Source organism: Rattus norvegicus, chromosome 5 (genome assembly GCF_021556685.1).
Source record: "Rattus norvegicus strain SHRSP/BbbUtx chromosome 5, alternate assembly SHRSP_T2T, whole genome shotgun sequence".
In the NCBI taxonomy this organism is placed as follows: domain Eukaryota; kingdom Metazoa; phylum Chordata; class Mammalia; order Rodentia; family Muridae; genus Rattus; species Rattus norvegicus.
The window spans coordinates 25,472,432-25,489,266 of record NC_141538.1 but is presented as its reverse complement, the minus strand read 5'-3'; the positions used below and the strand labels follow the sequence as shown (position 1 = coordinate 25,489,266).

Here is a 16,835-nt window from a genome sequence, read left to right as displayed (position 1 = left end):
ACACAAATATAATTGCTTTTGCAAACTCCTTGCTTCCTACAGCTTTCTAAACTACTTTATTAGTTCTAGTGGTGTGTTTCTCTGTAGATTTTGATAGCAGACTTCCATCTAAAATAAATAAATATCTCTTATAACTCAGTAATAAAGAGCATTTTATTTTTAATCTCTTATAATAAATCTCTTATTGCGAATTCAAGGACTGTAAGAAAAAAGGTTTTTTTTTTTTTTTTTTTTTTTTGGAGCTGGGGCCCGAACCCAGGGCCTTGTGCTTGCTAGGCAAGCGCTCTACCACTGAGCTAAATCCCCAACCCCAAGAAAAAAGTTTTAAACACCCTCTATTAGGAAACACAAATCCAGCAATGCAAAGACCTGACCTTTTGGGTTTTGGGTTTTTTTTTTTTCTTTTGGGCAGGACAAAGTGGAAAATTTGCCCATTTTTATCCATATGAAATAAAGTCACTGAATAGTTCCATCCATTAATTCCAAGCCTCATCTTTTAAAAGTGGTCCTATATACTATTTTCATTTTGGTAAAGTAATAGGTAATGTGGATTCTGAAGCTACTCTTTTCCTACTTAGTTACATGTGTCTAAATTTTTGGTTGACATATCTGAAATAAATACAGCCACTTGAGCACTAGTGTTCTTATTTAGAAATCTGATTATTGACCATATCCTGGCCCACTACAGACCATGTCTACAACCTGAACCCCAGGTGAGCCCCAACCTTTGCAGGCTGCCAATACTCCCTCAGTGTTCTCTTGGTATACTTTCGACAACACACCCTTCTCCTCTCCATGTTCATGTCCACAACTCTGACAGAAGCCCCATGCTTCACCAGAGGCAATGCTGACAAAAGGAGCAACAAGTAAGCCTCCCACCCTACAAAATGCCAATATTTTCTCAGGCCATGCTCAGATTATTCCCTACTGTCCCCCCTCACCAACTCTAGCCCATATCTCCAGTAGAAACCACCTGCCTCAGCAGAGGCCACACCAGCCTCCAGAAGGCTGCTTTCCCACGAACCACCTCCACTTCTTCAGCTCCTGCTAAGGACACACCTAACCATTGCCCGCTTCCTTGTAATGAACTCCTAGCCCCGAACTCCAGTAGAGGCACTCTGCTAGAACAGGGGACATACTGTTCCACCATAAGTAACTCCAGCACCAATCTTGGGTGGAGCCACTTTATTCAACCACAGGCCACTCCAGTCAAAAAACCAGAGAAGAATCAGAAACCAAAGGGGAAAACACTCAACCAACAATAACAACAACAACAAAAAACCCTCAGAAATCAGCACTTGACCTATCATTATCCCAAGCTCAGATGCTTAGGTGCCAGCGGAAGAATATAATAGACACCAGCCAGGGCAGTATGTCACTACCAGAGAGCTCAATTCTACTGTCCTAGGACAGCAAACCTGAATATTCCAACATAGGAAAAGCACAGGAAAATGACCTTCAAATCAACTTCATGAAGATGATAGAGGTCCTTAAAGAGGAAATGGATCAATCCTTTAAAGAAAGTAAAGAAACAAAAATTCCAGAAAATGCATAATACCCTTAAAGAAAGCCAAGAAAAACAAACAGCTGAAGGAAATGAACAAACTGGTCAATACCTGAAAGTAGAAATAGAAGCAATAAAGAAATCATAGACTGAGGGGATTCTGGAAATACAAAATGTAGGAATTTAAACAACTACAGTGGTAAATTTCAGCAAGAGAAAGCCAGAAATGAAAGAGAGAATCTCAGGCATTGAAGACACAATTAAAAAAAAATGATACATCAGTCATAGAAAATGTTAAATCTAAAAAATTCCTGGCATCCAGGAAATTTGGGAAAGTATAAAAAGAGCCAGCTTAAGAATAATAGGCCTAAAGAGAAAAATCTCAACTCGAAAATCCAAAAAAAATTTTTAACAAAATATTAAAATCTCTTAAGAAGGGACACTCTTATAAAGGCACAAGAAGTTTACTTCCAGAACACCAAATAAATCTACTGGACTCAAAAGAAATTCTGTGGAAAGCCGCGATAGCATTCGCCGTCACAAGATGGCGCTGGCTTCCGCTGTGCCCCACGTGGAAAGCCACAATAACATTCGCCATTACAAGATGGCGCTGGCTTCTGCTGCGCCAGCCCGACTTCCTTTCAGGAAACTAGCTGTGTGTGCATGTGCAAGAGTGTGTTCGTGCCAAGTCTTTTCCCACCCCGGGGCGTGCCAATGAGATCATGGGTAAGCGACCAATCAGGCGTGGACACGCCACATTAGGGTGTATATAAGCAGCGCCATTCTGGGGCTCGCTCTCTCCTCTTCAAGATGCAATAAACGCTTTGCTGCAGAAGGATCCTGGTGTCCGCGTGTCGTTCTTGCTGGCGAGACGTTAGGCGCGCGACAAAATTCTCCTCATCATGTCACAATTTCAACACTAAACATGCAAAAAAAAAAAAGAATATTAGAAAGGAGGAGAAAAAGGCTGGCCTAAGAAATATAGGTGCAGACCTATTAGAATTACACATAATTTCTCTATGAACACTCTCAAAATCAGAAGGTCTTAAACAGATGTTCTGAAGACTCCATTAGAGCACACATGCCAGTCTAGAGTACTAATCACCCCCCCCCCAAATTCAATGATCATAAATGGATAAAACAAAATATCCTTGATAAAGTCAAATTTAAAAGAATCCAGTCTCAAAGAAGGTCCTATAAGGAAAATTCCAACTACGTGACTGATAAGATAGGAAGTACATCATCTCACACCAGCAAAAACAAAAGAAGAGAATTTTGCATGTGTATGCCCATGCATGTACACACACACACACACACACACACACACACACACACACACACACACACACACTACCATCATTGACATCAACACCAGGAACAAAACAACAGGAAATGTTGGGCATTATCATTTTTCAATATCAATGAACTCAATTCCTGATAAAAAGATACAGACTAACAGAATGGACATGATAACAGGATTCTTTTTCTGTGCATTCCACAACTTCAAGGATAGACATTAACCCAGGGAAAAAATAGTGTGGCAATAGATTTCCAAGTGAAAGGACCTAAGAAGCAAGCTGGTAAAAATATTTTAATATCTAATATAATAGACTTTCAATCAAAATTCATCAAAAGAGATGGAGAAAGATACTTTATACTTATCGAATGAAACAATTGACCAAGATAATCTTTCAACTCTTACTATCTATGCCCCCAAATTCAAGGGCATGAATGTTTGTAAAGTAAATACTACCAAAATTTAAATCATACATTGATAATAGGAGACTTAGGTACCCAACTCTCACCAATATACAGGTCACCCAGACATAAACCAAATAGAAAAATAATGAAGCTAACAGACCTTTTGAATCAAATAGGCCTAACAGATGTTTACAGATCATTTTTCTCATGAACACAGATGCAAAAATACTAAATAAAATGCTTGCAAACTAAACCCAAGAACACATCAAGAAGATCATCCACCGTGATCAAGTAGGCTTCATCTTAAAGATTCAAGGATAGCTCAACATACAAAATTCTGTCAATGTAATCCATCACACAAATAAACTGGAAGAAAAAATTCACATAATCATCTCATTAGATGCTGAAGAACCTGTTGACAAAACCAATACCCATTCAGGAGAAAAGTCTTAGAGCGATCAGGAATACAAGGGATATACTGAAACATAGTAAAGCAATATACAGCAAGCCTACAACCAACATCAACTTAAATAAAGAGAAACTCTAAGCAATTCCACTAAAATCAGAAACAAGACAAGACTGTCTACTATTTCCATATCTATTCAATATAGTACTAAAAGTTTTAGCTAGAGCAATAAGACAAGTGAAGGAGATCCAGAGAATGTAAACTGGGAAGGAAAAAAGTTCAATGTATCATTATTTGCAGATGAAATGATGCTATACATAAGAAACCCCAGAAGTTCTGCCAGGGAGCTTTTATAGCTGACATACTTTAGTGAAATAGCAGAATACAAAGTTATCTCAAAAGAATATGTAACCCTCACAGATGATATACGAGCAGAGGTAGAAAGCAGAGAAACAAAACCCTTCACAATGGCCACAAATATGAGAAGATATCTTAGGGCAACTCTAAGAAAACAAGGGAAAGATCTATATGGTAAAAAGTTCAAGTTTTTGAAGAAAGAAATTTAAGAAGATATCAGAAGTCAGAAGATCTCCCATGTTCATAGATCAGTAGTATCAACTTAATTAAAACCGCCATCTTACAAAAAGCACTCTACAGATTCAATTCAATCTCCATTAAAATTCCAACACAATAAGTTCCAGACCTTGGAAGAATAATTCTCAACTTTATACGAAAAAAAAAAAACAAAAACAACCAACCAACAAAGACAGATAAAAAAGCAATCCTGAACAATAAAAGAACTGCTAGAGGTACCATCATTCCCAATTTCAAGCTGCACTGGAGATCTATAATAGTAATAACTTTAAAAAACCTCATGTTATTGTCATAAAAATAGAAACATGGATCAATAGAATCTAATTGAAGACCCAGACATAATAAACCCACACACTTATGGACACTTGATTTTTGATAAAGAGGCCAGAAATACACTCTGGAAAAAAGTCAGCATCTTCAAGAAATGATGCTTGTCTAACTGGATATCAGTATGTAAAAGAATACAGATCCTTCATGAAACTTAAGTCAAAGTGGATCAAAGACCTAACCATGAAGCCAGATACACTGAACCTAATAGAAGAAAAAGTGGAGAACAGCCTTGAACACATTGGCACAAGAGATAAAGTCCTGAACAAAAAACTGATAATACAGTTACTAAGGATAACAATCAATAAATAGGTCCTCATAAAACTTAAAAGCTTCTGTAAGACAAAAAACACCATCAAGAGGACAAAACGGCAACCTGTGGAATTAGAAAAGATTTTACCAACTTCATATCTGGTAGAGGGCTATTTTCTAAAATATATAAAGAACTCAGAAAACTATGTATTAAAAACCAATAATTCAATTAAAATATGGTGTACATATCTGAACAAAGAACTCTGAATAGAGGAAATTACTGAGAAACACTAAATGAAATATTCAATATCCTTAATCATTATGAAAATGCAAATCAAAAGGACCCCAAAATTCTATCTCACACCTGTCAGAATGGCTAAGATCAAAGACACAATTGACAGCCCATGGTGGTAAGGACGTGGAACAAGGTGGACACTCATCTATTGACGGTGGGAGTACAAGCTTTTACAACCACTATGGAAATCAGTATGTAAGTTCTGAGAAAGTTGAAAAATGGATCCACCTCAGGACGCAGCTATACCACTTTTGGACATATACCCAATAGACACTCTAGCCTACCACAAGGATAGTTGCTCAACTATGTTCATAGTAGTTTATTCATAATAATTAGACCTGGAAACAATCTAGATGTCCCTCGGTTGAAGAACTGACATAGGAAATGTGGTACATTTACACAATGACTTATTACTCAGCTTTAAAAAACAATGACATCATGAAACTTGCAGGCAAATGGATGGAACTAGAAATAAAATATTGTGAGAGAGGTACTCAGAGCAAGAAAGGCAAACATGGTATAGACTCATTTGTAAGTGGATATTAGCTGGAAAGTAAAGGATAACAATGCTACTTAGACTCGGAGATGATAAGTAACAAGGAGAGCTCTATATGGGACACATAGGATCACTTTGGGATGGGGAAATATAATAGATTTTGTGGGTAGACGGGGTCGGGGGGGAGGAGGGGATGACAACAGAAGGGATCAGGTAGGGGAGTAAGAACTGGAAGAGATGGGTGGAATTGGGGAACCAAGAGAGAAACTTAGAGTAGTGTAAACTCCTTGGAATCTATGAGAGTGACTCTAGGGAAGTCTCCTAGTGTTGGGCGATACAGAATCTAAAACCAGGCAAGGCTCTCAGCAGTGGGAATAAAATATTGACCCAACCACAAAACATTTGACCTACAATATGTCCTTTCTGCAAGTTATGCTGGGCCAGTGGTGGCACAGACCTTGTGGCAGTTGCCAACCAATGACTGATCCAACTTGAGGCCCACACATGAAAGAGAGCCCATGCCTCACTGCCTGGATGGCCAAGAACCAGAGGGTGGCTAACCCAGAGACCTAAGATAGAACCAAACATCACTGATCATAAATAAATAAATAAATAAATAAATAAATAAATAAATAAATAAATAAATAAATAAATAAAGTCAAAGAAATAACTCCTAATGCTATCCTGTTATTCTCATAGATCTGTATTTAACCCAATTGTCATCAGAGAGCATGCAGCAACTGATGGAAGTAGATGACAAGACTCACAGCCAAGCACTAGGTAAAACAAGAGGAACCCCACAGACAAAGGGCAGAAAGGATTAGAGGACCCAGAATGGTTGACGACACCATGAGAACTCTGCCCACAAAATCAACTATTTGAGGCTCATACAAGTTCACAGAGACTGAAGTGATAAACACAGACCAGATATGTGTCTGAGCTAGGTCCTCTGTATATACGTTATGGTTGTATAGTTTGATGTTCTTGTGAGAGTCCCAGCAGTGGGAGTGAGAGCTATCTCTTACTCTTTAGCCTATGTTTAAGACTCTTTTTCTCCTAGTTAGAATTTCTATTGCTATGAAAAGAAAACATTTCATTAAAGCTGGATTACAGAGGTTTAGTCTGTTATTGTCATGGAGGGAAGCATGGCAGTTCATGGGTAGATATGGTGCTGGAAAAGGAGCTGAGAGTTCTACATCTGGTTCTGCGGGCAGCAGGAAGGAAGACTGAAAGACACTTCCTCCAACAAAGCCACATCTACTCCAGCAAGACCACACTTCACAATAGCACCACCACCATATCCTCCTAATCAGTTGCCTGTGCCTGCTGTTACTGTAACTTGTTAAGCAATGTTCTCTTGATATTTGTGAGAGGATTGCTCTTTTTCTTGAAGCAGAATGGCGTAGGAGTAGATCTGGGGGAAAGAGGAGGTGGAGAGTGGGGATGGGAAAAATGAACAGAAGGGATTAACCTACCATTCTAAGGAATAAGTGAACAATTAGGAAAAGGAAAATTTTTAATGGAATTTTCACCAAAACACATGAATGACAAACTATGAAATCACCTACCCATCCTAGTATATGGGAAAATGTCACAGATATGAAGACATCCACAGGGATTTCTAAAGGCAAATGAGTCATCACTACAGGTACACTGTCATGATTAGCTTAGAGTCTCACAGTGTCAGGTATTGGCAAAGATTTCTCATATGTCCTCATTGAAGGGGCTCTGGCCAGCTCAAGCATGGGAGCTTGGCTCTGGCAGGCTTTGCTCTTCTCCCCAATTCTCTCTGCCTTGTTAAAAAAAACTGTTAGATTACTTTCCTAAAACTAACCCCCAAAGTCTATTCCCTAAGTTTTCCAACTCTTCCTCCTGAGCCTGACAACCAACGTCCAGCTATCAAAATATTGAAGTCCAGCAATCAAAATCCCCCTTTGGTTCACCTAATTAACATGCCTAATTAAAATGAAACACCTCATCCAAACACAGGGTTTCCCCTTGTACCTTTATTAACTGCTATTTTCTTATGTACCTCCTCTGTCTCCCCTCCATACAGAAGCAATCCTTTGTCTCACTCTGAAACAAATACCCCTCTCCTTTGTTCTCTTCCTTTTCCTCTTCTTCTATCTCCTGGCTTTGTCCATTTATACCTGCCCTTTGTCCCTCTGGGGAAAATAAATCTCCTTTCTACTGAGAAATTGGTCTAAGGACTTGGTCTTAGGGATCCTGAGCTGATACATTTCCTTTAATACGTGGAGTTGAAAAATGGCATGTCCATTTCTGAAATCAGCTTAGTGTTTTCTTGAAATTTTAAAAACATGTGAACTGTAGTCACTCTTATTTATTCAAAATAAAATATATCCATGTAAGCTCCTGTGGTTGACTTTTCATATCACTGTGATTCATAGTTAAAATGGAAGTGTCCCAAGTAGCTATCAACCAGTGGACAGGAAAAATAAAACAACCTTAACTTACATTCACAGCACAATACTACATGGAAAGGAACACATTACTGATCTTCATAACTACATACATACCTGTCAATATTTTTTTTAAAGATTTATTCATTTATTATATGTAAGTACACTATAGCTGTCTTCAGATACACCAGAAGAGGGCATCAGATCTCCTTACAGATGGTTGTGAGCCACCATGTGGTTGCTGGGAATTGAACTCATGACCCCTGGAAGAGCAGTCGGGTGCTCTTAACCGCTGAGCCACCTCTCCAGCCCCAACCTGTCAATATTTTAGGAGAATCGACATAGAGTTTCCATACTGAATGGGAGATTTATAGGATGCTTTGGAACAGAAAGGTAGACTGACAAATATCAGGTGACTAGTTTCTCAGGATTGAGGGTTGGGAGAAAGGGTTGACAGCAATGAAGCTCAGGGAAATTGAACTGATGGGGAGTCTAGGTTGTGATTATGGTACTGCTTCCTGATCACACACACACATTTATCACAACTTTACAAACCTATACATTCAATTATAGGTAAATTAATCTCGATGGACCTTTCAAAATCCACGAAAGTTTACTTTAAAAATAGATCTTTTATCCACTTCTTTGGTCACCATCTTAAGAGCCATTTTGAGAAGCTGTATGTTATATTAGATAAACTTGATTTATTGCAATATTTAAGGCAACATCACACAGGAAGTTGTTGGAGGTGCCGTTCCCTGGTGCTGCTGATCTGATAACAACCTTGATATTTAGCATTTTAGGTCATTGCATTGTCTCTCTACATGGCTTCTCTAGCTATCTGTCCCCTTTCCTCTTTCTTAAAGGCCTTATTTTCCAATCCTTTAACCATCTTGGAAGTTCCCACCCCTTTTCATCTCCTCCTGGATGTGGGCACTGACCTCCTCACATTCTGCAGTTTCTGATTTTCCTTCTAAGTACTTCCTTCCCTCTTTAAACTGAAGTACTACACTTGATGTGTGCTTTTTGGAAAACCAGCTATGAAAACATTTCAAAATATCATATAGAATTCACAGGTAAATCAAAATCATATTTCTCTTGTATTGCCTTGGTCCCCTTTGGGGCCCCTCTTCATGGGAAAATATGAATCTTGACTATCCATTTTCACCAAAATAACATTTACTCAAGCGGGAACATTAACTCAGGTAAGCAAAACGACGCTTGCTTTTATCTCAGCAATTCAACACCTACTCACCTTTCAACTGACTTTTAACAGAATATTAGTTTGCATTAAAAAAAAATCTCCTTAATTGCATTGGAAAAAAACACTTCACCGACGCGTTTCAGGCCCATACTATGTTGCAGCTGCTCCTATTTAAAGGATAATTGTAGTCTCCCTCTTCTACAAGGAACTAATTCTGATTTTGAAAGGATTCGTCCTAACGGTTTATCCTGATGAGAGAAAACTGGATCACTGCAGTGTAAAAGAACTGAAGAGTTCTATTGCCGTTATTATGCCGCAAATGTTGTATATTGTTGAAGATCAAAGTACTTTGCCACACTCAATGGTGGGATGTACATGCATGGCACACATCCCATATTATGTAAGAAATACTGCATTTTATGAGTCATTTAGTGCCATGTGAGGTATCTGTGCAGCCACTAGCATTTCCTTCAAACTTTCTTCATCACTCTGAAATCCTTTATTTTCTGGTTGAAAGACTTACAATCTAGTCATTTCTCACTCGTCTCCCCAGGAAATAAACTTCAGTGCTTTCTGTTCCTCCGCTGTAAGATATTACTTATTGCACATCATTCTAGTTTACATTTAAATTACTTTAGAAAAAAATGTTAAATAACCCTGGACAGAAGTGAGTTTTAACAAGTAAATTGAGAAAATGTAAAAGTTCCCATCAGAACCATTAATGATGTTTTTGAAATCTTTAAAAATGAGAAGAACTGGGTGTCGATTAAGATTGTAATGAAACAAACACAGAACTTCTCCCATCATGCCTTGGGGAAGGCGAATCTGCGTATACCTGCATTAACATCATGCTTTACAATACCAGGAGCCGAAAGAGGGCCCGAATGGTTGGCTTTTAAGGGGCTAGGACTGTCTTCCACGGGAAAGGGGCTGAATCAGCTAGCTCTGAAAATCCATCCTTGCAGTTAGTAAAGGAGTGAGTCCGAATTTTGTCATACAATTAGCTCAGTGGAAGTTGGGGACTAACGCCTAGTCCCTACACAGCCAGTCCCTGTACAGCCAGTACCTATTCATCCAGTCCCTATACAGCCAGTCCCTATATATCCTGTCCCTATACAGTCAGTTCCCATACGTGATGGTTTATTCTGATAGGTTGTCTACGAAGGATGTTTATCTTTGGAGAGCAACTACTAGCAATCTCTAACAAAATATGCTGAACAAGGAGTACCATTTTTATCAAATGATTTTTAACAAACTTTCATAATTCTGTACCCTCTGTGTATGTGATTAGGTGAGATTCTTACGGGATCTAAGGCTTGTGTGTACAACAGAAAGGATCAGTAAATGTGAAATGTGGTCAGTGCAAATATTTGCAAATTTCAAAACGCAGCAATTTATGGAACTACGATGAAAATTAACATGGGTGAAAGCAAAATCAGACTCTGGCTATGCTTTGCTTAGGCTTTCCAATATAATTTATAAAATTATAACATTAAATGAGACCATGAAAATAAATGGAAAGATGTTCAGATCATGTCTAAGATATCATAGGTATTTTACAAGTCAGAATATTGCTCTCATGACATTAACACGGAGAGGCTTGTTTACAGACACACATTTTTCTCTTAGGGTCCTTAAATTCTTCGTGGATCACATTAGGACAGCTACGGAAGACAACCTTGCACATCTAAGAACATTTACTGCTCCTGTCATTGTTTGCCTGGCCTTCTTAGTAACAGACCAGAGGTTTTCCTGAAGATTTTATTTTGTAAATCGGTATTTTATTAATTTACATTTCAAATATTATCCCCTTTCCCAGTTTCCCCTCTGCAAATCCCCTGTACCACCCCCCTTACCCTGCTTCTTTGAGGGAGCTCCCCCACCTACCCTCCTACTCACTCCTGCCTCACAGCCCTAGCATTCCTCTACACTGGGGCACCAAACCTTCACAGGACAAGGGCCTCCCCTCCCACTGATGCCAGATAAGGCCCCTCCAGCTTTTTCAGTCTTTCCCCTTCTGTCCTTCTCCAAACTCCTCCATTGGGGTCCCTGTGATCAGTCCGGTGGTTGTCTTTGAGCATCTGCCTCTGTATTGGTCAGGATCTGGCAGAGCCTCTCAGGAGACAGCTTTATCAGGCTCCTGTCAGTAAGCACTTCTTGGCATCAGCAATAGTGTCTGGGTTTGGTGTCTGCATGAGGGTTGGATCCCCATGTGGGGCAGTCTCTGGCTTCACTCTGTCCCTGTATTTTCTTTAGACAGGAGCAATTCTGGGTAAAACTTTGGAGATGGTTGGCCCCATCCCTCAACCGGGGCCTCTCCCCTTTTGGGGGGTATTTCAGCTAATGTCATCCGGGTGAGGTTCTGGGAGGCTCTTGCTTTCCTGGCATCTGGGACTTTCTGGTTGCTATCCCCAGTTCCTCATCCCCCACTGCTACACACCAAATTCCTGACCCTTTGTACACCTCCTCCATCTCCTCCTATACCTCTTCTCCTCTTTTCCCCTCCCCCTCCTCTCTTCCTCCCAAGCCCCTCCCACCCTCTACTTCCCTTGATTATTTTCTTCCCCCTTCTAAGTAGGACTGAAGCATCTGCTCTTTGGTCTTCCTTCCTCTTGAGTTTCATGTGGTCCCTGAGTTGTATCATGGGTATTCCAAGCTCTTAACCTAATATCCACTTATCAGTGAGTACATACCATGTGTGACTGAGTTACCTCACTCAGAATGATATTTTCTAGATCTATCCATTTGCCTGAAAATTTCATGAAGTCATCATTTGCTGACAAGGATGTGGAGAAAGAGGAACACTCCTCCATTGTTGGTGGGATTGCAAGCTGGTACCACTCTGGAAGTCAGTCTAGAGGTTCCTCAGAAAACTGGACATTGTACTACCTGAGGACTCAGCTATACCACTCTTGGGCATATACCCAAAAGATGCTCTAACATGTAATAAGGACACATGTTCCACTATGTTCATAGCCTTCTTATTTATAATAGCCAGAAACTAGAAACAACCCAGAGGGACCTCAACAGAGGAATGGATGAAGAAAATGTGGTACATCTAAACAATGGAGTACTACTCAGCTATCAAAAATAATACTTCATGAAATTTCCTGAAGATTTTAAAGCCAGTGGACTAAAGCCATTCCTTAGGCCAGGCCCACACTAAATAAATGAACTCTGAATGCTTGGCACTTGTGAAAGCTGTTAAGATGATGTCATTGACCCAACAACTTTGGAAAAGATTATAAAGACTGGACCTCATCTAGGGACCATTTTCAGCAGTGTGTTTTATTACTTTACTATAATTCATTTATTTGTTTGTTTATGTTATTTTTCTTTGACAGGGACTCTTGTAGTCCCAGGCTAGCCTCCAGCTTTCTACCTAGCTGAAAATGACCTTGAACTTTTTGATTCCTCTGCCTGCACCTTTTTAAAAAGCTTATTATTAACTAGCACATGTACAGTATTAACTTTCCTTATGACATTTTCCAACAAGACTTGTGTTGATTCTTTGGTGATTCTCCTTGTGTCTCTGACCATCCCTCCTTGAACCCTTCCAGTGAACTTTCCTGTCCTATCTTCTGTTTCTTTGTCTCCTGTGTTCTACTGCCCTCCCAGCTTCCTCAACTCTGCAGTCCCATCTCAAGTATGTGTATAGCTTCATGCCCTATAGACACACTTACTCTTGCTCTTATACACACATACGACTGCTGCAAACTAGGGTCTGCATATGATAGAATGCAATTTTTGTCCTTTTGAGTTAACTCACTATAACACTTTCTAATTCCATACATTTTCCTGAAATTTTCTTGGTTTCATTTTTCCTTCACAGCTACATAGAATCCCAGTGTGTATAAGGACCACATTTTCATTATTCATTTGTGAATGTCTAGGAAAGTCTCTACTTCGTTGCTTTGCTGTTTTAAGTATTGTTTTGTTGTGATGGTTTTGGTTCTTTTCATAGCCATGTACAGCTTGTGTGTCTGTCTGTCTTTGCTTAGTACTATATGGAGAAATGAATGAGAAACTTAGCATGCTATGAAGAGAACTATCTCATTTTTAAAGTAGTGTTTACTCCAAGGTGTAGCTACTTAGATTTCCCTCCAGTGGAACGGAATATTACCATTCAGTATAATGTGGACCTTGGGCAGAATGTTAGACAGTGGTGGGTATTTTGAATTATTATATTGAGATGAGCATGCTGTAGTGTTAAGATCTCTGGTGGTGAATGCACTTTCTTCCCAGTAGCTCAAATTTCTCAGCATGCAAAGCTCAAACATCCCACTTTGACTCCACATGCCTCCTGTGAAAGAAATCAGGTTGCTTGTAGCATTAAGACACGGGTCCCTGGCATTTGGGTTTCCCATAATGGTAGCAGAAAGAAGTGGTATGGCACATCCAGTATGTCCAAGGAGTCAAGACACTGACAGGAAAAACCATTCCAGGTATAAACCAATCCATTTTTCTAGTGATTCAAGGGCCAAACAGAAGTTGATTATGAATCCTAGGGAAGTTTATAAAGCTCAAACTTTATATGGAATAATTTGATGATATCTGTTGATGACAGAAACTTGAGATTAGATATGTTTCGTTTAAAGCTCCAGGCTTTTCACACACACACACACACACACACACACACACACACACACACACACACACACACAAGCATCTACAAATGAATTTTAAAACCAATGTTATGAACAGCCAAACTTCTTGTAATTGTTATTGTAAAGACCCTTAATAGAGGAAAGTTCATCTTTCCACTTATTTTGTGACTCAAAGGCTTTGAATGCAGAGAGAAAAATCTTTCCTGACTCTTCTTTTCCTTATGCCAACATCCATTGTCTTAGTCTTAAGGTAAGAGGCTGTGTTCTTGCTACCCATAAAAGTAAGACCGAGGACAACAGCTTAAGAGAAAGAGGCTACCAGAGGTGGAGAGCAACATCAAGGAATTGTTCCCAAAGGCTTTTGCTTAGAGGAGAGAACCCAAGGATGCTAATTTATCATCCTTACAGGGCATCTGTAGCTTCCCCTGATCCTTTGCATTTGACTGGTGCTCCTAATTATAGGGGAAGAGAAACCTGGAAAAGGCTTCAGAGAGACAGAGAGTAGCTGGCTACTACTCACCTTGCTCTAAAAAAGTTGGGGGTAGGTAAAGAGACTGTTTCCACACATTCTTCGACGCTGGAAACTCTTGGACACAAACTTCCAGCTTTTTTTTTTTTTTTTTTTTTTTTTTTTTTTTTTACCAGGTCTTGGGCCTCTGAGGTGTGCGGCAATGAGGAATTCACCCTCGTAAGGTAAACACTGCCCACTCCTATTTTGACTTCCCTCTGAAGTCTTTCTCGGGAGAATGGAGGGTGTCCACTGGACAGTCATCAGGGCCCCCAAACGCTCCCAGATGCCAGGGGACACAATGTTGCAAGTTTGGGGGTTGACGAAGTAAAACTAAATGTGGATGGTATCCTTATCCTACCTGCCAAGAGAGAAAAGGGAAGCAGACTGCAGGTTATGGAGGCTGGGGTGGGAAGTGAGGCTCCAAGAGTACTACAGGGAATCCAGCAGGGAAAGTATAATTCCAAGAGGCAACTAACAGTCCCAGATGTTAGCTCATGGTGTGCTGATAACTGTTTCCTTATTTACCCTTCTTAGCACCCCTAGGGTCTTTTTGTGAGTCCACCAAGGGCAGGCTCAGCCTCCGCAAACCCTCCTGTGGAGTACCCAAGCAGAGTGCGGATGCCCTCTGAGCACTAACTCCAGGAGCACTGCTCATCGCACTGCGATCAGCTGGGGTCCCTTGGTCAGTTGCCCACTAGCATGAAGCAGAGGTTGCGCTCCCTGCAGGCTCCGGAGCAGCGCTACGGGACACCCTCTCCTCTACCTCCCGCGTGGTACAGAGGTTGGCAGTGCAGCTACTCCAGGCGGGAGTAAGTGGTGGGGGAGTTCGGAGAATGGGGTGGGGAGGTGGGCGGGACTGCGGGGTGCTGGGCGGGGGTGCGCCACAGCGCCCCCTTGCTGTGTGAGCCCCGCGGTGCCCCAGTCAGCCCGTGCTCCGACTCTCCAGCCCCTTTGTGTGATTCTATCCACCTCCACGGCACCCACCCGGAGGTGCTGCCTAGGGCAGGGACACTGCCCGGGGTCCCACCACTACTGCTCGGGCCTCATTTTCCCTCCTCTGCCCCCTGCAGTTGTCCCTCGCCTGACCCCGGTCCCCAACTGTACCCTTTGGGCCGCGTCCCGCTGCTGTCGCCACCCCTCCGGTCTGAGACTCTAGTGTCCTCCGATCCCGATCTCCCCCCACCACACTCACACCCCATCATTCCCCCATCCCAGGCCTCTAACGTGGAGAAAAACCAAAAGCAGAGCAAGGCAGAGACTCCAATAAAACGCCCAGAACCCCGAGCCCGAGCGCGAGTACCGGGCGGTGAAGGGCGCAGGAGGCGGGGATGGGGCGGCGGGCGGGGGGGACAATGAGCGCGTGAAGTTACCTGCCCGGCGGCGGGCCGAGAGCGCCGGGGCCGAGCGGACCAGGCAGGCTGCGCGCTCGGCGTGGACGGGTGCGCGCCGCGGCTTAGGGGGGGAGAGTTGAGCACTTTTCCACCCTCTGTGCGTTTTTTTCTCTCTCTCTCTCTCTTTTCTCTCTCTCTCTTTTCCTCCTCTTCTTAAACAAACCACAAACGGATGTGAGGGAAGGAAGGTGTTTCTTTTACTCCTGAGCCCAGACGCCTCTCTCTGTTCCGTCTAAGCTTTTTTTTTTCTTCTGAGCACTTTTTTTTTTTTTCAAAAAGGAAAAGAAAAGGAGTTGCTTGATGTGAGAGTGAAATGGACGTAAGATTTTATCCACCTCCAGCCCAGCCCGCTGCTGCGCCCGCCGCTCCCTGTCTGGGACCTTCTCCCTGCCTGGACCCCTACTATTGCAACAAGGTGAACACTCTGCTTTTGTCTGCACCGATTCTGGCGGCTCGATCCCGGGAGGGGGGCAGCGGTGGCTGGACCGCGATGGGGCCCGCTGGGCGGACTGGGCCGGCTCGCAGAGGCCCGTTCCGGGAGCGCTCGGTCGCAGCCCGCGGCGGCGCTGCGTGCGCTCGGGTAGTAAATATTGTGGAGCAGCTCCGGGGGTTTGCCAAACAACGCGATTGTGCGGAAAGTGACACGATTTGCTCGTATTCTTTCCTTCCTGCTGTTCGCCACTAAGGATCCCTGCTTAGGTTTGCCGGGAGACATTTAAAAAAAAAGCGAGCGATCGAGAGAGAAAACCCACGGAATACTTTGGGGGTGTGTCTGGGGTCTGGGAACTGAGGCAGAGTAGGAGAATTCAGTTTATATTCTAGTTCCTACTTCTCCCTCCCTTTCTTGGACAGCGGGGGCTCGTGGCATCGCTTTCTTGCTTCGGATCACTTGCCAGAGGAGCAACTAGGAGTGGGGTACCCGGACCCCGGAGGCTCCGGCGTTCCCGCACCGTGAAAATTATTCTGTAACTCTTTTGTTTTCTGTTCCGGCCACAGAACCAGAGTTCCGACGCCGGCCCTCGAGGCCCATGGCGCAGTGGGCTAGTCCGATTATGATTTGGGGGAATAGATCTCGTTTGGGGTGTGTGGAAATAGCAAGTTTACAGGAAGCCAGCCCAGCTCTTTGC

The 16,835-nt window shown here is 42.1% G+C and overlaps 1 protein-coding gene and 1 long non-coding RNA gene across 7 annotated transcripts in view; one reads left to right on the top strand and one right to left on the bottom strand.

The window, feature by feature from the left end:
- Positions 1–135: 135 nt before the first annotated feature.
- On the bottom strand, positions 136–15,737 carry LOC134478930 (uncharacterized). Its single transcript, XR_015620639.1, has 3 exons — positions 15,688–15,737; positions 14,327–14,675; positions 136–2,423 (listed from the first exon to the last, which is right to left on the bottom strand). It is a non-coding gene; the product is annotated as an uncharacterized LOC134478930 (long non-coding RNA).
- The window catches only part of Tox (thymocyte selection-associated high mobility group box), a 297,248-nt gene continuing 295,363 nt past the window's right edge, over positions 14,951–16,835 (top strand). Inside the window, 2 exon segments of one of the 6 annotated variants that reach the window (NM_001108654.2) lie at positions 14,951–15,126; positions 15,988–16,123. In NM_001108654.2, the coding sequence (NP_001102124.1) occupies positions 16,022–16,123 (102 nt within the window). In that variant the 5' untranslated portion in view covers positions 14,951–15,126; positions 15,988–16,021. 6 annotated transcript variants of the gene reach the window in all.